This window comes from Caloenas nicobarica, chromosome 1 (assembly GCF_036013445.1).
Source record: "Caloenas nicobarica isolate bCalNic1 chromosome 1, bCalNic1.hap1, whole genome shotgun sequence".
Lineage (NCBI taxonomy): Eukaryota > Metazoa > Chordata > Aves > Columbiformes > Columbidae > Caloenas > Caloenas nicobarica.
Window position 1 is genome coordinate 38923045 of NC_088245.1, and position 21110 is coordinate 38944154.

General features: G+C 43.7%; 1 protein-coding gene across 15 annotated transcripts in view; it reads right to left on the bottom strand.

The window, feature by feature from the left end:
• The window catches only part of RBFOX2 (RNA binding fox-1 homolog 2), a 174486-nt gene that overhangs the window by 108154 nt on the left and 45222 nt on the right, over positions 1–21110 (bottom strand). Inside the window, exon 1 of one of the 15 annotated variants that reach the window (XM_065631285.1) lies at positions 6735–6983. The exons of the other annotated variants lie outside the window; for them this stretch is intronic. Coding sequence (XP_065487357.1) covers positions 6735–6749 — 15 coding nt within the window. The 5' untranslated portion in view covers positions 6750–6983. Of the gene's footprint in view, positions 1–6734; positions 6984–21110 lie in introns of those variants that run through there. 15 annotated transcript variants of the gene reach the window in all.

The window sequence follows — 21110 nt, forward strand, 5'->3', positions numbered from 1 at the left end:
GCCTGTGAGCAAAGCTGCTGTGCAGTTACTGAGACGCTCCTGATGGAGCTCCGAACCCCACTCACGCTGCCAAAGAGGCTTCGCTGCCTTCCCAAGAGATGCTGCATCTTCACTCAAAAAGGGTTCTCCATCCAAAAGGTACGTCAAGGACGCAAGCAGACCCCACTGTAGTGATTGAGGGTGAGACGAAAAAAGGAGGACATTATGACAGAAACGAAAAGTTAAAAAACAGCAACAGGCAGATCACACTGCACATTTTCTGTTTTCTAGCCATGCATACATATTTGAATTCCAGGATTTTTCTGCATTTAAACTTTGGTTCATCACTAGATGATTTATTTAAAAAAAAAAAAAAAAAAAAAAAATCCTACAGAGGGGTACTCCAGTATCATCCTATGCCAACTCCTTAAAGCACAAAGAATAATCATCCCTAAGAATATCTAAAAAAATTGTCATCTGGTCAAAATATTTTCACTTCATCGTTGTCTTAATGTCCAAGATTCAATTTGAGCATTGTGCGAGGGACAGCATGTTTCATTTGAGGTAGGAGAAAAACTAACTGCCTTTGCCCTGGATTCAGCTACAGACCCAAGAACCATCTGGTAAAAAGGCAGCCAGAGCATTGTGCAGGCAGTATATTAGTCATGAGATGTAGGATTCTGAGAACAATGAAACCTAAATTTAAGGGACAGACAAGGGAAACTTAATTACTTGTTCAAGCTTCTTCACAGCTTTAAGGAATCTTTAACACTTTCAGCAAGAGAATTTAGCACCAGAGGGCACAAAGCATGTCCTCGACTGATTTCTTAATTTTCTGCGAGCCCGTTCTCACTTCCAGCGAGGAACTATCTGCATCGGTCCACCAGCACAGCCTGCCTCTCCAATGCACGGCCACAGGATGCATCACATTGCCCTCGGTACCGAGTACCAGCCAGAGCCGCGGTACTGCAGATATAGGTCACAGATTCTCCTCCAAACTGACAGCTCCCTAAAGAAAACATTTTGCCTGACCCCACAACGTGACTCTAACTCCTGCTGTGCCCAGTAGCCCCCGCTGAAGGATGAAGGGATCTCTTCCAGCTAATCGCACAAGCCATCCAATCATACTTTTGGTTAAGCGTGCACACATATGCAGTTGATACGCTAGTGACCGCTTAGAGATGTGGCAAAAAAGCCATCCAAATTCAGATCCACCAAAAGACCTTTCCTATACCATCACTGTAACATCTGGGCTTTGGACAAGGGTAAAGTTCTGGTGCTGCTGGAACTAAGATTTGCAAATAAGCACCATGAGAAGTGCAGGAAACACAGATGTTCAGTCTCAAATTGCTATTTTCTATGCTCTTCCTCAAGCTTTCAGCTGGAAACTAGGAAGGCTGAGGTTTATTCTCTTTTTATTCTCTTATGGTTTATTCTCTTCCTTCCAAGATAAACAGGCTGTTTGGTGAAAAACTAACTTAAACAGGACCTGGTCCCTGTCAGTCTCCCAAGACTTGGACAGGCTTCCAGCAAACAGAGTTCCCTGCGCTCATCGCTGTTTGCACAGGTGGGAATAGCGCAGACAGGCAGAAAAACTGCTGGAGAAATTTCACACTGACTCAGCCAGCCCACCTCCCTCTAATTCTTTTGTTTAGACTCAAGGAAGGAAATTCCTGAAAGTGATGGCAATGTGCGGGGCACTGATTTTACTTGATTTCATATTAATCAAATGTAGCCTACAAAATAGATTATCCTGAATCTCCTTTCTCTGAAGCCAGTTGCTTAATTTGAAATGCCTTCTCTTTTTGAACTGCACTGGGCTTTCTTGTCTCAGTAGTGACCTTGGCATCTTCCAGGATTACAGGCTTGCAGGAGCACATAACTGGAAAAAATCACCTGGATTATCAACTCTGGCCCTCTAATAACACAGGTGTTCTCATTATATAATTTCTTTCTTAAACTCTTCTTTCTCAGTTTCCCAAATCTCCAAAAGCCTGTATAAAACCCTAGATGCAAATAGATGCAAGGTGCTTTGTCACACTAACCCCCAGGGGAACGCAATGCAGACACCCTCAAACCAACTGTGCACAGAGCAGCCCAGGTGTGGAAGCAGCATAACCGTGTTCAACCAAAGCTAATAAACCTTATCGAGGAGCAGAACTCATTATCTCAGTTGCAGGGCTGGACAAACATAACTACATTACTTCTGGATTCAAGCTCCTACATATGCATGCCACAGTATGGCACCGCCGGGACTTGCAGGCGGGGGAATCGGCTTACAGGCTACTGGTCAGGGATCTTTGCATGAGCTCCATTTGATGATTTTCCAGGGCTTTCCTGCTTCAGAGCAAGAATCCAAAATCAGTGTTTATATTAACACAAAGTGCCTTTTACCATACCAACAGAAATTCACCCAGACCTGACATGTAACATGCGTTCAGGAAAACCTTTCAGCACCCTGACAGACACAGTCTCCCAGAAGCCACCACATCTTGACCTCTCTTAGTGGTAACAACACCGTGCATGTACCTTTCACACACAGCAACTGCGTGTTCTCCATCCCGTCAGAGCTTCAGCTGATGGCTGACGTGTTTATTTGCCATTCCTACCAAACAGGTTCCAGCCAAAGACCTACAGGCACAGCCAGACTTCCCCAGCAATAGCTGCCCCAGGCTTGGCAGCAGAACAGAGCAGAGCGGCTGTTTTCCCTGGATAGCCACTTGCTTTGCTGCTATCGAACGCATGCTTTGAAAACCACGCCATAATGACCATACTTTTCACTGGCAGCACCTACCTCTCATGAAAAAACCCAAACAAATAATAGAAAGACATGGCGTGAGGAAGAGCACGTTGCTAAGACCCAAGTTTGGCAGCAGAGTGGGGTTTCCAATTCCTTAGTGGTAAAGCTGATGAGCTTGGAGCCTAGAGGGAAAAATTATTCCAGCGAATGCAAAGAAAAGCTTTTAAGTGACAAAAACGCAAGTAAAAGCCAGGTCAAGAAGAAAACCAACAAAAAATATTTCAAATTGAGCTTGGCAAGCTTACTAGCACTATTCTTATTGTATGGTAGAAAATTAGTAGGTCTAGGTAAGATATTCACTTTCACAGGGCTCTAGAAAAAGAAATCATTTCTAGTTGCAATAGGCAGCTAGCCCTCTCACAGACATTCAGCATGTTCTCTGTACATCACTGTGAGAAATGAGGAAATTATCTATACCCACTATAATCTGAGATCAGAGCAATGAATCCGGTGCTTTCCTACCAGAATCCTAGCAACAGCATGGATCTCCTCTACCTTGGTCTCTCCTGCCTTTGATAGTTTCAGCTGTCTTTGAGCACAGGAGAAGGATGATTGATAAATTGCTTGCTAGGGCTGCTGCCCCTTCCTTTCAACCTTTCTTATAAGAGACCTCCAACAAGGCAACATTCACACATGCAACTCTCAGAACACATCATGCTCTTTAGAAAATACTTGGAATTAAATGACTCTAGATTATATCTTATGACTCACAGTACACAAAGATTCATCTGCTCACAAATGAAAAAAACAGGGCTTTCTTATCCAGAAAAGGGTTAAACACTTTTTCTACACTCAGACCACTCTGCTCCTGGCTGTTGCCAGCAGAACGTCTGCCTCATGTTGTCAGTACACACCTCCTACTGAGCCAAGTCCATCTCACCTTCATAGCCCAAATTACCCCATGTCCCACCCAGAGAACTTATGACTAGGAGCCCTCTTGGAGCAACGCAGGAGCTCAGACAGCTACAAGCAAATGGGGATGAGAGAAGAGACAAAGGTACATTTAGATGGTCCCCTATGAACAAAATACTCGTTTGCAAAACCAGAATTCCTATATGCACCTCCTATACGTAGAGGCAAAGTACCCACCTTGAGTTTCAACACTGCCAATCAGATGTATGCACTCCAACGATTTGCAACATCAGAGACTATCACGCCATCTCTGCTTCAGAAACACTGTATACAACTGCGTCCTACACAATGAGAGTGTTAAGATAAATAGTCTCTCTTGATATTTAATGGCACAGCTAGTCTGCCGCCTTCACTTCCCTCACAATGCCAAGCATTAGGTCACCACGACAGATATCTGAAGTTTCCCCCTCTCCAGCTCTCCACAGCCCACAATTCTCTGCAGTCTACAAGGCTCTCATTTAAGAGTATCCTGCAACAAGTTACACCCGAGGGAATATAGTTCAGCAAGCAGGAATGTCAGTCTGAACCAAGGCTACAGCACCACTTCATTTAAGAAACAGCACTAAAATCAGGGACTATGATGTTGCAGGTATTTGGGTTCAGTATCCACACCATACTACAGCTTCAGAGGAAGGCATGTTCTCCTTTTTATTTTATTATTTGTCAAATGTGACAGCGTTCAATATTGCACAATCTCTTCAAGGAAGATAATTCTGTAACATGCACCCTGGGTGGGGGGGCAGGGAGAAACATTATGGTTGCTGTGGGAACCTTAATTCTGGATTTCAGGACTTGCATATTTAAAACCTCAAATTTAACATTGCACTAATGTAGCTTCATGCATTGAATTAAGGAATGACTCAGTACAAATCTCCATGCATCCACTGAAGTCCTGACGTTCCAAGGACAAGAAGCACAGAATAGAGAAATCACAGCACAGGGAACAAGGGAGGAACCTGTGAGCTGGGAAGCAAGAAACTGGCACAGCCAAGGCACAGCAAACCCCACACCAAACCAGATCTGTCACTCCGGGCTCCTTGTTCTCACTGCTAAAGGTTATGTAGCCTGACAGGATAAAAAGAGCTTAAAGCAGAAACACAGATGGGCATGGAGGAAAAGGTTTCTCAAGGGACCAAGGAGGGGAAGATTCCCCAAAAACAGTAGGGTAATCTGTACTGAGAAGGGAAAGATCATATCCAGACAGCACAAATTCACTAATTTTTTTTTAATTATCATGGCACGATGCCTGGATGATGCCCTTAAAACTCCTCAGCAATCCAAGCGTTTAACAGTTCTCCCCACTCCTCTGAGGTTTAACCGCAACACAAGCACAGCAACAGTGACTTCCCAAAGTTTAGGGTGCAGGCAGAAGCAGCAGCCCCTGGAGGGGTACCAGTCTTCATCCATCCTCAAGCGCCCCGAAACTCACACCTCTCTTAATAATCTGGGACAGTCCTTCACCTTTTGCGCCAAAGTTGGCCTTTACACAGGCTGACACCTCCATTCTATGGGACAGTTCTCAGGCACCGCAGGGCAGTGAGGAGGAGGTGAGACAGCCGGGCAACCCTCCTGGCTCCCACCCTAACCCTCCTGGCTCCCACCCTTGCCCACATCCTCCACCTTTCAGCTGGGTAAGGAACATCTCCATTGTTTACTGCTTATCTAAAATCAGCAGCAGCGTGGCTGATTTACTTCTCTTACCCCACCCACCAAATCAAGCACAAATCTCAGCTGAACCACTGGGCCTGCCCAGCCTTTCTGGCTAAAAACCGGCACTCCGGTCTGGGGTCCTGCTCACCGAGCTGTGGCAGGGGGAAGAGCGGAGAAGGCGGATGTGCCTGCCAGCGGGGCCTGACGGACAAAACCAGGCAAGTGTGCATACCCCAGCACAGAATCAAGTTACCCTGCAACAAAGATAGTGTGTGTATGTGCAAAGGAGGGAAGTCAAATCCTTCTGTCCGGGTTCCAAGGCTCGCTTTGTTGCTAAAATAAACCAGTGTTTGTTCCTGGGAGTGATGGGGAGCCGGACTCTAAAAGCAGCAGCAACAAGAGCCCCCACCTTCAGAGTTACGATTAAAATCTTTTAAAAAAACCAAAACAAACACAAAACAAACAAAACACACAAACAAAAAACCAACCAAACAAAAAACCAAAACAACAAAACAACGACAAAAAAACAACCCACAACCACAAAAACTTGGGAACTGATTACTCTTCACCTCGCCTATCTAGGTAAGGAACCCAAGGGCAAACTACTGATCTCAAGGGTGCCCAGGAGCAGACAAAAGTACACATAGATGACTAACTAAGCAGCCTAACAGCTGACTGCTCCAGAGGAAATTCCAGTCCTTGCTCAAATGCTGAAAATATATATATGCTTTTACATATGTTTTTACTTTGCTTGCTGGATCTATAGAACACTTTACACATGTTTTCCTGACATTATTTTCCATACTCCATCAGAAACTCGAGTAACTGTGCCACTTCTGGAAAAACAACCTTGCATCCAACTTTTTTTCAGAACAGCTTCTCCCCTCACCCCCAAAGCCCCAAATTGCAAAACTACCTATTCCCTCCCTGATCCTCTCTTAACCCTCAGTAACCACAGATCCCTTTCAGCAGCACTTCTCCACTACCTGGGATGTCTCTCAGTAACACCAAAATCCCATAGAGCAGAGGCACATAGGGAACAGTCTTATGCATGAAAAAAAGATAAAATATATCTATATATATATAGGTCTCACAGATGGCAGACAGTGAGCAGCACTACACCAAAAATGTCTCTGAGGCACCTGCTCAAAACTGCCAAAACTTTCCTCTCCAGAGGAACTTACAACCACAGGAAAAGCGTGCTTGATACCCAGTTAACAGTACTCGCTCTAAATATTACTTTTTACAGGGGAAAACTACATCCCACTGTGTGTAGAGGCTGCAAAGAGCTAAGCCCAACAGTGACAGCCACTCACAGAGTGCAGAGTCCTTCAGCTTTCCATTCCTTATATGTGCAAAGTGTGCAAGCCCTCACACACGCTTCTCTACTCACCCAGAGGTACATCATGTTAGCCTGGGTCCTTCAAACCCAGCAGTGAGGTGATCCGGCAACGCAAGAGGCACTTCAGTAAGGCTGTTGAGACCGAGGCTGGTTGAGGGTTTGGTGTTGTGGTTTTTTTGGTTTGGGTTTTTTGCTTCTTTTTTTTTTTTTTTTTTCCCAAAAGGAAAAAAAAAACCAAACAGCTCAGTTTGAGGCTTAGAAAGCGTCTCGCCTCCTCCGCCCCCCTCCTCCAGTTCTGGCTGCTCTGCGCTCTTCTCTCGCACTTAATCTCTCCCTGGGAGTTCCCAGCCCCGTGTGTCTGTACTGGCGTGCACAGCACACACTCTGCATTCGCCTCCAGGGAATTTCTCTCTGTCATTCTGCTTCTAAAAACACAATCTCGGCCTCACAAGATTCTTGCAAGAGGCAGGGATGGGTGGGGTTAGTAATAAATGCAGCCCAGCTCCCAGCACCGGAGCGTGCTTACTTTATAAAAGGGATTTTTAGACATGAATGAGACAAAGCCTTGTCCTCCAAGGTCACTGGGGGTGATTCCCATTCCCCCCACCCGCTAATTGCTCCTCCAGGAATCATCTGCAGATGCAGGAGCCATGCATGGTGCCATAGGCAGGTTCTGCATGTCTTCATCTACCCCATTAGTCAACACCCAAAATTCAGTCACAATTCAGTAGCTGTATTTAATCATTAACCGCTGACAGGCACCAAGGAGCACAACTACAGGGCTCCTGAAGCTAAGCAGAAAATCGGTGGTATGCCAGCCACCCCGGAGCTCCCACAGGAGAAACAAGCACCGTCAGCATGAGCTGGGGAAGAGAAGCGACTCACAGATAAAAGAGTTAATCTGCTTTCGCAGGTGGCTCTGCATGAGTATTTTACAGACTTGCATGTTGCTAAAGGGAAAGCAGCAGCTGGCTCTGGTTCCTCTGAGTGTATCGGGTTCCCACTTGCCCAGAGGCAGCTCCCCCCCAAGTCTGACAGGGGCGAGCACCCTCTCACAGCCTTGTGCTCCCAGACCACTCCAATGTCAGCTTCACAAATCTCTGCTGGTGGGGCAGCAGCCCCAGCAAACGCGCGCTGAGCAAAAGACACTCTCGCTCCAACTACCTCCACAAGCTCCAACAAGCCGTTCCCCGCATAAGCAAATCCTCATCCCATCCCCCATACCCAATGCCACAGGACAAGTGTCACCTCCATCTCATTAATCAGTTCAACTGCTCTTCCAAACTAGGAAAACGAGTTTCTCACCCTCTTCCCTTCCCACCTCAAAGTGAAGAATTGACTTCCCTTGCAGGGCTCCAAATGCCAAGTTAAAATCGGCCTCTTCTCAAACAGGGGGGGAAAAAAAAATAAAATAAGAAAAAAAAAAATCATGTTTTCATTGAGGCTCTGGTCTCCTTGGAAATGAGTTTGGAAGAAATATTTTTATCTCAGCTAAAGATACAGAAATGGTGCTCTTTCATATATCACCCCAACTGCCTTTACTTACAGATTACTTAAATGAAATCCAGCAGGCTCAAAGCAAAGCAAGCAGTCGTCCAGCCTGTCCCACTCCACCCACAAGTCCAACCCGATCTATGTGGGGCAATAAGCTGCTGTGCCTCCCATCGCAGCCAGCGCAGATCCCAGGCACGCTCCGCGCTCCCCAGGCTCCTGCTCCTCTCGCCTTCAGCAGGGCAGAAACGCACCCCAGGGCAGGCTTGTCCCAGGTATTGGCGCAAACACAGGATGCTGATGGGCTCTAAGGGAATGCATGGTTCTCGTTGCACTCCTGCATCAAAACCTGGAGAAAAGGTTTATCACCATCACCACGGAGATGCGCTTGCTAGATAGAGGCAGGACACCGCTCGGCTTTCCAGCCAGAAGCAGGAGCCCTGATTCAGGAAGCTCGGGTGTCACTGGGCTGTTCAGCTATGGCATCTCTCAGGCCTCCCATCTGCTCTCACCTTTTGGCATGACAGGTCAGGTTGAGAGGGTGAAAAGCAATGTTCCTAAAAATCACTTACTGCACCAAAGCCTGTGCACCGCATACTCCAAAGAGCAAACCATGTGATCCATGAACTTGTTCCCAAATGCTCTGAGAGGAGTGAAACAGCAGCAATGCTGACATTTGCATCATGGTCAGATACTTCAGTTATCATTTCAGCAGGAGCACCACACCAGCAGTAGCTACTAGTCCAGCCAACCGGCAAACTCAGAGACACTTCTGCATCAAATAACCTTTATGGCATTTTCAAAGTTCTATTCTGATCCAGAATCCCAATCCAGAAATTATCTTACTATCATTTCAATGACAGCTGAGATTCCTTGTGTGCAGAGGAGGAAGTGAGAAGACACGTGGACCAGGTAAGTAAACCCAAATAAATCCTACTTCATATGTATTTCCGTAGACGACTTGGAAAAGATGAGTGTGTAAAACTAAGCTGAAGAGTGACCAACAAGCTCTCTAATTAAAAAAAACCAAACAAACAAACAAACAAAAAAAAACCAACACACCTTCTTCCCCAGAGGCTCATCCTTTAGGCTACTCTTCCACAAAAGAGAAAAAAAAAACTTTCAGAATAAGGCTGTTCTTTCATTTCAACAGCTGAGACTTGTTACAAATCATCCTAGCAACTCCACAGCTGAACCGGTTGCATTCAACCCCAAAGCAAAACCAGACCTATGAACCCTTCTTGAGTTATCCATATACTGGCTTGAAATTCATCTGCCACTGTTGCAACCAGGCCACGACCTCTCTGTGGAAGGTATATGGGAAGGTTGCTGAAAGCAGGAGACTTCCGGCAACAAAGTGCCCTGATCCTGGAGCACCTTTTGATGAACTGCAAGAGCAGGTTTCTCAACGCTCAATATTCTCAAGCGGCGAGAGGAGTACCCGGCTGCTTCGAAAACGATGCTGCAGGATTCTTCTGGAGGCATCACCACTCTGGTTCAACAGAGCTGCTGCTGCTGTCCAGGGGTTCACACCAACATGAAGGACACAAAGTGCACACTCAAGACTATCCACATTTGTAGACAATACTGCTGGCAGTGGGGTAGCCATGTTAGCCTCAGATTATAAGCAAAAAAAATATTTACTTGGCCAACATAATTATGCAGGGGAAAAAGAACCAGATCGGCTATGAATCCTTCTTTAAGCTTTTATTCAGATTACCTAGATTTTCAACTGCATTAGCTGGTATGTGAAAGATATCAATAGAAGACATTGTTTCCTGGAAAACCTATTCTAAGAAAACACAAAATATTCTGTAAGTAGCAAGAGGACAACGGTATGTTGATGAGCCTAATTCCAGAAAAAGAAAGAGACGTGACTAAGGCTTCTGAAAGAGGTAGCTAGGATCCCCTCCAGATGCTTTATCTTAATCCTAACAATGGTGATTTCCAGGATATATGCTGGGGAACTTGGAAGGCTGCTGTGTGTGGAAATACACATGATCTCTTAGGGTTCTCTCCTGTCTCAAAAAGGATTAAAAGCAGAAAGAAAAATATTTTAAAATTAATATATACTGAGCTAAAAGAGAAATGTTCAGAGCTGTAGCCTAGTGAAACACTGGTCCCTCTTCTCTGATGGGAAGCTGTTGTGTAAATCAAACTGAAGGGGGAAGAAAGCAGTCTGCAAAGATATTAATGCTTGCTAGAAAGGTAAGAAGGTGTCAGCAAGTAACGAAAGCGGAAAGAGAAAAAAGGGAGCAAGTAACCATTTATGTAATATTATATCAAGATATTTAGCAAAATAAGAGGCACTGGAAAAACAGAAAAAAAAATTCTACGTGCTTCTGTACTAGTATCAAAAGGCTTAATTACATACAAGAAGAATTGTGGCTGCTCAGTTATGTGCTATAAATTCAATCAAAAAATACTGCTGGTATATAAGTTTCAAATAAGCCAAATGCTTAAAAAATAATTTACCAAAAGTTCTACCCTATTTAGGAAAGATCTGAGTGGGCAAACGGGGAGTGGGTATGGCACAGTTTCAAACTGACGTTATCTGTTTCTAGCTGATTGTGTCTCACAAGCCCGATTTCAAATGCTCGTGGATTAACATTCTAGCAGATAAACCTCAACACAGGGTACGAGCTGGTATGTCTGATACACACGACTGAAATCACATTAGATAGCAAGCACGATGAGTGGGTAGCTAAGCACCTCTTCATAACAGAGGGAAAAACCCATCTGCTCACCAGGAATTTCAAACACAATGACACTCGCAGGAGGTGTCGGGGGGCTAATGCCAAAGAACACCCTCGAAATTTCTAAATTACAGAAAACAATTTCTTAGTTCAAGAAGTGTTACATTGAAAATGAGCAATTCCATATTAGATTCCATCTTGGCAGAAAAGAGCAATCAATCCGAAAAATAGAAATTAGCGGTAGCTTAGGTAAAAATGATTGTGACAATCACATTTGGGTATATGGAAGGAGAACAGAGACCAAACCAGTGTATCTACATACATACTCAGCACTTGAGTAGGACCAGAGGTACACTGGCATATTTTTCCTGGACAGACAGATTGTTTATTGGGCTGCCCTGTCACATCCTCACACTCGAACACTTGTATGTATTCTAGCAAGCGAAAAAAAGAAAAGCTGAGAGAAGGAAATAGAAACAAAATCAGGAAGGGGAAAAATAAAATTTACAAGGGAATCCTAATGACAGGAGGTGAAATCCACAGCCAGAGCTGGAAGACGATAATGAGTTTTTCAAAGCTTCTGAAGAATAGCAACCCCAGCAATTGCATTGACCTGCTACTACAGGGAAAAGGTAGAAACATCCCCAATACTGAAGAAAGAGCCAAAGCATTCAATACGTATTTCTGTTCTATATTTGGAGAAAAGTCAGCTGTTGCAGTCTGTGATAACGACATGCTTTCCATTCCAGCAGTAACTAAGGAAGATGTTCCAACACCTACCCAACAAACAGCACTGTCATGCTCTTATCTAGCTTGAGCTTACAAACAGAAGGGATGAAACCAGATAACAAGCGGGTTTTAACCAAACTACAGCTGTGAACATACTCAGGTGTGGACACTGGGGAGGGCCTGCAGCCTGCATCCAACTGCAGGACCTGCATTTGCAGCTCTAATAAGCCCTAACTACAGTACTAGTTCTCCCTGTTGTAAGGCTCTCTCTGCCTCTGACTTCCTGGGCAAGACTTTGATGAGGAGTACAGTCACAGTGAGTAGTGGAGAACTGCTTAGTAGATCACTTCTCAACTTTAATTCCTAGGTAACTTTTTTTTTGTCTTGTATGGATTGAGGGGAGACCTTATTGCTGTCTACAAGTACCTGAAATGAGGTTGTAGCATGGAGGGTGTTGGTCTCTCCTCCCAGGCAGCAAGTGACAGGACGAGAGGAAATGGCCTCAAGTTGTGCCAGGGAGGGTTCAGATTGGATATTAGGAAAAAATTCTTCATGGAAAGGGTTGTCAGGCTTTGGAACAGGCTGCCCAGGGAAGTGGTGGAGTCACCATCCCTGGAGGTGTTTCAAAGGGGTATAGATGAGGTTCTTAGGGACATGGTTTAGTGCTAGAGTTGGGTTATGGCTGGACTCGATCTTGAGGGTCTCTTCCAACCGAAGTGATGCTATGATTCGACGAAACCTGCTGTAAGGCCAAAAGTGCAACTGTGATAAAGTGACATCCTCAAATGCAGGTGTTTGTTGGAGCATGTATTATTGAAGCCCTGCTGCTGTTAGCTAAGCTCAGCCAAAAGATTATATCTCTGTCAACACCAGAAGACTGCATCAAGAAAGCAGTGCTACCAGTGAAGCCACCAATACCAATTTTTGCAGCATCTGAATTTTCTTGGGAGCATCCAGGTTGGAACTCTTCCACCAGTGAGAGATAAAATAACACCTCAATGCTGAGCAAAGTGAAAAATGAAGTAAGGTCTGATAATGGGGAGTCTGAAGAACAAAGAAGCAAGTAGAAGGCCTCAAGCAGGGAAGCACAAATTCAGTTGTGCACCTGAACACATCTGGGAGAGCATTTGGACACACAAATGAAAAATACTGATCATAAAAATATCTACTCCTGATGTTCAATAAGGCTTCCTGGCAACCTCTCCTGTAAAACAAACCCATAAAATAGTTTTTAAAAACAGCCTGAACTCTAAAAGACAATAATATTCTTTTACGGTTAATAAGCGCTATTGAATCTATGTCTTCCTCTTCACTGTGCAGTTTTTCTTGGCTGAAAACTGGAAGGGGAGGGACTCTGAGGTTGGGGCTGGGTGAAGAGGGAAATTTCATTTCTACCCAAAGGAAAACAGTTGCTCCCACAGCCAAGGGCCAGACCAAACTTTCACATTTCATGCAGAAGGGGGATTCAGACTGAGGATAAGACTCAGTCATCATCCCACCACGATAAACCCTTCAAGAACCATCTACAAAAGGTCTGACTGGAGATGGGGGGATGTGCTCTGCAGTTTGGTTTTTCATTTGGTTTGGTTGCTTGGTGTTTTTGTTGGGGTCTGGTTTTTTGGTTTTCGGTTTTGGGGGGGGTTGTTTGTTTGGTTTGGTTTTTTGGTTTTGTTTGGTTTTGGGTTTTTGTTTGTTTTAAGATGATTAGAGACAGGGCTGGGAGCTATCTGGGGAGAGGCACCAAGGCAGCCCTGGGCACACATGCACTTCCTATGGAGATAAGAGGATCTTCTTTGAGGTTGGTTTACTCCTTTAGGTGCTGCTGGAGACTGCCCTGGTGGCAGAGTCCTGCTCATCTGCGGAGCCTCCCTCCGCTCAGGATCCTGGCATTATCTCTGATTATCAGCATTTCTGAGCCACAAGGTAGATTTCCTCTCAACATCCAAAAGGACTCCAGGAAGCCTTTTTCTGCATTATCCTGTTTGCAAAAGGAAGCAAGAAGAATACAAAGTGCATACAATAAATCACCCAGAAAAATACCACAATCCCTTTTAGATGTTTTGCCAAGCAAATAAGCCAAACACTGGCATATTACAAGAAAAAAAAGCATTTTGTTATACAGCAACCCATTTCATTACTGGAAAACTGGATTCGCTATTCTCTCTCCTGCAGGTATGGTTCAGCTACGCAGCCAGAAGCTTCAGAAAAGAGATTACTTATTTAAAAGCAAACTATCAAGGGCTAGTTTATCTTCCACAAAAAGCCAAAAGCCTGAAACAATAAAACACCTTGACATGCAAACAAAACCAACAATTTTCAGGAACTGTTCTGCTACTGACTTGACATAATAATTAAATTTAAGTCTTTAAATAAATTTCAGAAGGTCTCAATTCACAGGCTTATTGTTCAAGTACTGGGTTGGGTTTTTTTTTTTAAAAAAAAAGGGTACCAAGAAAAGCTTTTAAGACTTCGTTTGGGATTTTCCTCTCCTCACAAGTACGCTCAAGAGCACTATTCTGGAAGGCACTGTCAGTCCTTCAAGAGAAATGTAATAAGCTCAGTAACTAGAAAAGGTACATTGCTGAAAATGTGTTCCTAGACAAAAATACACTTTTAAATAAAAACCAAGAACACCCACATCAACAAAACTAAATTGTGAAGCCAGAGAATTTTAAGTTAAACGTTGAAGAGCACAGAAACATTTAGATGTAAGGAATTCTTACAGTTACAGTATATTGGTTTGGGCATTCATCTGCAGAAACGAAATGGCGATGCAACGGCTCCCAGCATAAGAGCAAATGTGAGTTTGTGCAGCCAAGTGGGAATTTCCATTAATTACACCTCTTAGCCTTACTATGGCAGAACAGGAGTGAAGTTTGCAATCCTCCAACACCTTCTGAGAAGCTATTACAGCAAGCTGAAGGTCTGGAGAAGTAAAAGCACCTCTGCAGCTGCGTTTTCACCCCAGGGTTGATTTTCGAGCTGTATCTTCTCCATTCCATCACACCTGGATCTAGTCTGAAGCCTACACTGAATTGGCATATAGCAAATATATTTAGATACTTGTAAGAGGGAATCAGAATAAGCTCTAATGCTGGTATTTAATTTTTTTTAAGTTTAGTAAACTAAAAGCTGCCTTAATATTTTTACTAGTAATGTCCAAAGAACAAAGTTTGATCTCCCTTCAATTTTTCCATGAAGTAGCAGAAAGTATTGCACAGCATTAAACTCCAGCAAAAGTCTAGTTTTAGTGTCAAATCAGGAGTACGATATCCAATAGAACTGATAAAGAGGAAAAAGATTCTCTATGCTCTAGACTTGTCAGTGCTAAAGATGATATTTATTTGGTTGTGGATTTTGAAGCAGAAGCCATAAATATAAAAATGCAACTCAGATTCTACCTCAATATCTCGCCTCTCTATAGTCTGCAAGGGAAGTGATAGCAAAGGATGAACTGATGGCGCCAAAGTGTTCTCATATGCAAGGTATGAGACTTCAGGTGGTAAGAGTGAAGGCTTCAGATACCTCATCAACGGACCTACAGCATCATTACACCATTTTTTGTCTCTATGCTTCCCATGTCAAGCGGCTGTACCGCACCAGCGATTCATCAGCACAGCAATAACCCAGCAAATTAAGGAAGGATACGAAGATGAGAGTATTGCAACAGAGGGGCAAAGAGAAGACAGGGCATCGCTCTCTTCTCTGGACCACTGCAACTTTGACTTAGGCCTGCTGCTGACAAAGGGGAATATAGAGAGAGAACACCATCCTCCTGCAAAAGTGACTGACTCCTCCTGCCCTGTTTGTGCAAAGGAAGGTTAACAACGCTCGCAAGATATTCAGGAAGTAATGGATACCCTCTTGCTCTGAGCAAATTCCTTTTCAATAACAGTAGTAATTTCCTAGGCAATACAACTATTTCAAGGTATAATGGCTACTATATTTATCTACATAGGCCATGTTCTGCTGGGATCTAATTTACTACAGCATAGAAAGCAGTTTACAAATCCTGGGATAGTAACATTGCTAGAGACAGGAATAAAATTCTATCCTATATCACTTGGTTTGAAGATTGGGTTTTAACATCCCTTTTTAAGAGTACAAAATGCATTCTCTCCAACTTAGACTCAAAAGACTAATAAATGGCAGAAGCAGACTGCAAATACACTTATGAGAAGGAAGAAATCAGCTTAACAAATACATCCTGCACATTTTTTTAACCTTATTGTCACAGCAGCTTTATTTCTTCTTTTATTCAAATAACATTATTTCATTTGACCCTCTCAGAAGCAAAATAATCTGTGACATTACCTAGAAGCCTTACATACCTAATGAAGACAAAATATCTTACATTTGTGATGTTTTTGTTAGCTGAATGCCTGAAATACAGCTTCAGTATGAGAAATGGCACAAGCATATAATCAGCAAAGAAAGGAATTACTGCAGCTAATGAAGAAGTAACACAAACACTGAATGACATGTCCCAAAAAACAACAAAAATAAATTGCTAAAACACTTTGGTGGAACACAGCATCAACCTGTGATAAGTAAGAGTGGGTGGAAAGAGACCAAACGCATGTGTCAGGGGACTGCAGATACTTTCATTATGTAACGGTAGTAAGAAAATCCAGGCGAAATCGCCATTAACGGAACTAAAAGCAAAATATTTCATGAGGGGTATTGGCAGTTGTCAAACCACATAAAGGAACAGCAGACTGTTCAAATGTAAAAGGCATTAATAAAGCATAAGACGAGGCATAAATAGATATAAAATATAGAGAAAGATGTCTAGAGGACAGAAATGCTACTGGAAAAATTTAGTTATAGAATACAATATCCCCAACTTCAATTCCCAATGATCAGCAAAGGTCAGTCATCAGAAAAGCAATTCTGCTTCTGATCTCATTCTGAGCAAAGCAGTCTTTAACCATACCTGTGCCACCACCATCTAGCCTGATTATTCTCATGGCTGCAGCAAACAGCTCCCTCCATCTGTCCTCCATTCCTCAGGGAATTATGAGCATAAGATGATTTAGAAAAGTGTGTGTATGTAAAGACTAACCACACTACTTGTTTCCTGCTTTTTAAGCAGAAGACAGTCTATTCTTCAAAGTCTTTTTAGTGTATATATTTAACATGTGACTTCCAAGATGGCATGCGGATAGATACCTACCTATTAATGCTATTTTTAACAGGGCATTTTGCCATTCTGCAGATGTCACATGCAGTAAGTACTGGAAGCATCCTGAGTTTGTAACATGGGATGTTCCCAGAAATTCAGATGTATTTCTTGGCACTTGTGTCAAATGACGTATTTCAATTGGGAGGATCTGGACTTTCATAGGAGCAGACCAGCTATAGATCTGGTCTTCAGCATCACCGCAGTCTATGGGGTACAAACATACTGTGACCCTCAAACACCTTCAGCTGAGCTTGTATTAAGGCTGTTCCACATTCCCTTCTTTCCCCCACACCCTGCCAGAGCAAAAAATAAAAATTACAGTACTGTAAATTCCATTCTGATGCCTTTCTGACCAAATCCTGGAAAAATTAGACTTTTCTATCAGAGGCTGATTGCAGCTTCCTTACTCTTATGACCCCTTTCTACAAAAGACAAACTCAATGAGTAGCAGCTCCCTCACATTTCAGTTTATATGAGATGAACGGTATGAAGTGACTATGGCCAGTCAACACATGCAGTTATCGTGCCCTAGGTCCTATGCAATACATTCTCATCTTAGTCCAAATTTAAGCTTTAAAGTGTAGTCATATTGTCTAACAACTACTGCACCCGCTAGAAAAGCTACTCACTTTGATAACAAAGCAACCAGCAACAACAACATATGAAATTCCTCCCGGTTCCCAGATTCCCAGAAAACAACAGTGACCAGAACCATCTTTTTCCACCCTTGTGTGACCTGAAGAATGCATTCTTCCTTTCAGATAAAGGCCTCGCTGTGGTTATCTAATGCTAATGTCACTACAAACTGGATTAGAGACGCCCAGAAACCTCGAAATATGTACATGGATAGTCAGCTGTATCCTAATTCTAAGTCTGAAGGAAGTCAAATGCTCCAAATTGTGCCTAATGTAGTTAAGTTTGCCCTTTAGGTAGGATAGACCAGTAAGAACATATTACACAGTGATTAGATTAATTCTTGAGTGAAATTCAGAGGGCTGGCTCTATCTGTCTATTGTGCCAGTATATTTCAAATTATTTCAGAGACTAGCACTCTTCCCGTGCTCTGCTCCACAGCAGCAGCTGCTCAAGAAATACAGCAGTTCTCTGTCTGGGGGGAAATTGGCAGCAACTGGGGACAACACTGCTGTCAGAGTTCAGCTCCCAGTTCTGAAATGCCATTCTACTGGAAATACCAAAGAGCCTAAATCCAGCTACATATACTACGGGATGTAAAATAGCTGTATCTCAGCTTTCAAGAGAAAGCTCCAGAGCCTCATGACATTTACTCCTTTGGCCCCTGTCAGTCTTCCTCCAGACCCTTCAAAGGATTGGATCTAGCTGCCGTAAATGGCTGGAAAACAAGATGTTCTCCAAGCACTTGGAATTGAGGAGCCAGGGTGACAGGTGCCCCAGAAATAGAGATGACAATCAAACTGTTGCCAACATTAGCCACTGCTGTCCTCCTGACCTGTAAGAACAGTTAGCCCATGCTCTCCAGGTGTTTTAGGAACGATGGACCAGAAAAGCAGAGGAGGATGTGTTTGCTGGCAGTACCTGAAGTCTCTCCTCAATAAAATTCAAGCATGAAGGAATTTCAGTGGGTCTCATCAGATACAATCCTACCGGTGAACTTTTACTAGGCCTGGCAGAAAGCACAGCTCAGTGCTGCCATGAGATCAGAGCGCAGCTTGTCACAATCCACAGGCACCAGAAGAGTTAAACACACAGATTCCTGCTAAAACTGCCAAGAGCTACAAACCTTCCCCTGCGTGGGCGGCAGCAGCAACTAAATCCACTCCCCAACAACTGGCTGGCCTGAGGAAAGACAGGAGGGAAGAGACAGGTCATGGGGGACAACCCTCCCAAGTAAAGAGCAGCACAGCATCTGCTCAGGTTTTCAGTTAAAATCAGTGAGACAGTTCTCTTCATTTTATCGCCAGCCTCTCGAGACAGCAGCCTCTGACCTTTACCAGGAAGAGCACCCTTGTCCTCTAATCACAGACTTCCTGGAAAACGCAATCTAGCTGGCAATTAATACAGAATAGAGGAGGAAAAAAGCGCTTCATAACATCAAATTACCACTGCAATATTTTTAAATACATCCCCCACCAAAACAGCAGAAGAATTCAAGCATGTTCTCACAAGCCATCTCACTCCACTAGCACTATTTGACAGCACTTATTAAAAAGATTTTCTCTCACCTCTCGCCCCAACAAAAAAACCTGCCGCCCCCCAAAGACTTGTTTTGCAGATGTTGCCTGCAGCAGCACAGCTTCTTGCCGTGAAAGCTTCAACACAGGTGTGCAGAGCATGACCTGGGCAGAATTACATGTGCCATTTCCACTGGGAAATCTGAGAGACTTATTAAGCCAGGACAGTGCCGATTAATCTACTAATGGAATGAATCAAAAGTGTGTTCCTGGCCCTTTCCCTTTCACATCCCAAAGCCTCGGGGGAGCTGAAACCATCTGGCAAATGCCTGCTCCGAGCAGCATTATGCTACTGCTGGAAATACCTCTCCCTTATATTGAGAAGAATGAAACCATCTTCTACCCACCAGCTATTCTCAGGAGCACCTGCGTAGCCTGCCGAGGTTGTCTGCTTGCACGCAGCATCCTTTCCCCAGCCAACGCAGAGCTGCTCACTCACCATGCAGGAGAAGCCAGCAGAACAGAAAATGATCCCATTCATTTACTCGAGGTCCTGCTGAAGTGGCCCGCACGAGCGGGGCGTTGAAGCGGTCACCGTACTCGGCGTGATGTTCACAGGCTGCCCTCCCACAGCAGAGCCCAACTGCAGGCAGGCAGAAGCACACTCTGCCCAGACTGAGGAAACGCTCCTGCTGAATTCTCTCAGTCCTTGGGAGTTGTAGGTAGGGTAGCAAGGAGGTGTTTATGTTAATTTAAAAAAAAAAAAAAAAAAAAGAAATCGTCTAAACACACTCGAAATGGAGATCTGGCCAGAGAGCTTAAAGGGAAATGAGGATATCACACAGCTCCAAGGTTCATACATGATACAAGTTATTACTGTGAGACAGAGGGAAGGACTGACTCAGAGATGCTGAACACCCTGCACCCTTTGAGTAATAAGCAAGCTCAGGAAGAAACAGAGCTACAAGGCAGCTGTCACAAAGAAAGGATCTCTGGCACTTTTAAGATCATACACAAGCAGAGGAGCTTCCTATCTTACAATTTAGACACACAAGGAAAGAGAGAAAGGCCCAAGACAACAGCAGTCATATGACTGTGGAATTATGTAGATGGTAACAACTGGCTTTAGACTGTCATAGGAAAACACAAGCACAGGGCAGGGGAGACACGAGGTCCTCCATGCTCAGAGGCAGCACAGAGCATGTTTAGACAAACATCCATCAGGAATTGCCGAACTTGTTATTACAGACTCCCAGAAACAGGAACTCCACTCCCCTAAATTACTGTTCCAGTGCTTCACTACATTGAATCAGAAAATGTTGGTTTACCCCATAATATCTAATTTAAGCCTTCTTTGATGCAAATTAAGCTGCCTTCGATGGACATAGTAAATAATCAATCCTCATCCCCCATACTCCTCTACTCTTTTTTTTTTAGAGAAGAAATAAGCTCAATATTTTCCTCCTATGTCAGGCTCTCTGAGCCTCCTTTTCTTGCTCTTCCCTGGACTTTTTCCAGATTCTGTCTGTATCTTTCCTGCAGTGCCTAAAACTAAGCAGTGCTCCAGTCACTGTGATGAGCTAAGAAGAATAATCACCTTCTGCAGTTACTCGACACACCTGGAAATGCATTCCAGGCTTTCAAGATCACAAAAACAGCACCACATACTCTGTTATCTCCTATTACCCCAGTTCTTTCCTTCAATATTACTGCTTAGCCAACTACTCCATTTTATATTGCATATAGAGTTCCTTTCGTTAATACAGCCTGGTTTTTTTTAATTTCACGTTGGATTTTAGGCCATTTCTGCAATTTGCTGTAATCTTTCTGACATCTAATCCTACCTTCCAAATGCTGCCAGCCCCTCTGCATACATATAGTCAGTCACTATTTCATTACCCTGATGTTTGATGAACAGAAGAGCAGAGCAGCCAGAGCAGACCATGTTAAGACTCCAGACCACACACACACAGAAAGGCATGACATAATTACTCCAAATATGGTTTTCCAATGACGTGCTCAATCCCTTCTTAATTTCACCTTCCATTTACCTAGTTTATGTAAAGGTCATGCGGGACTAGGTCCAAAGCCAGAAGCTTTCTCCATCTGCCAGGCCTGCTGCCATGTCAGAAGAGAAAATTAAATTGATCTGACATGATTGGTCCTTAAAAATTAG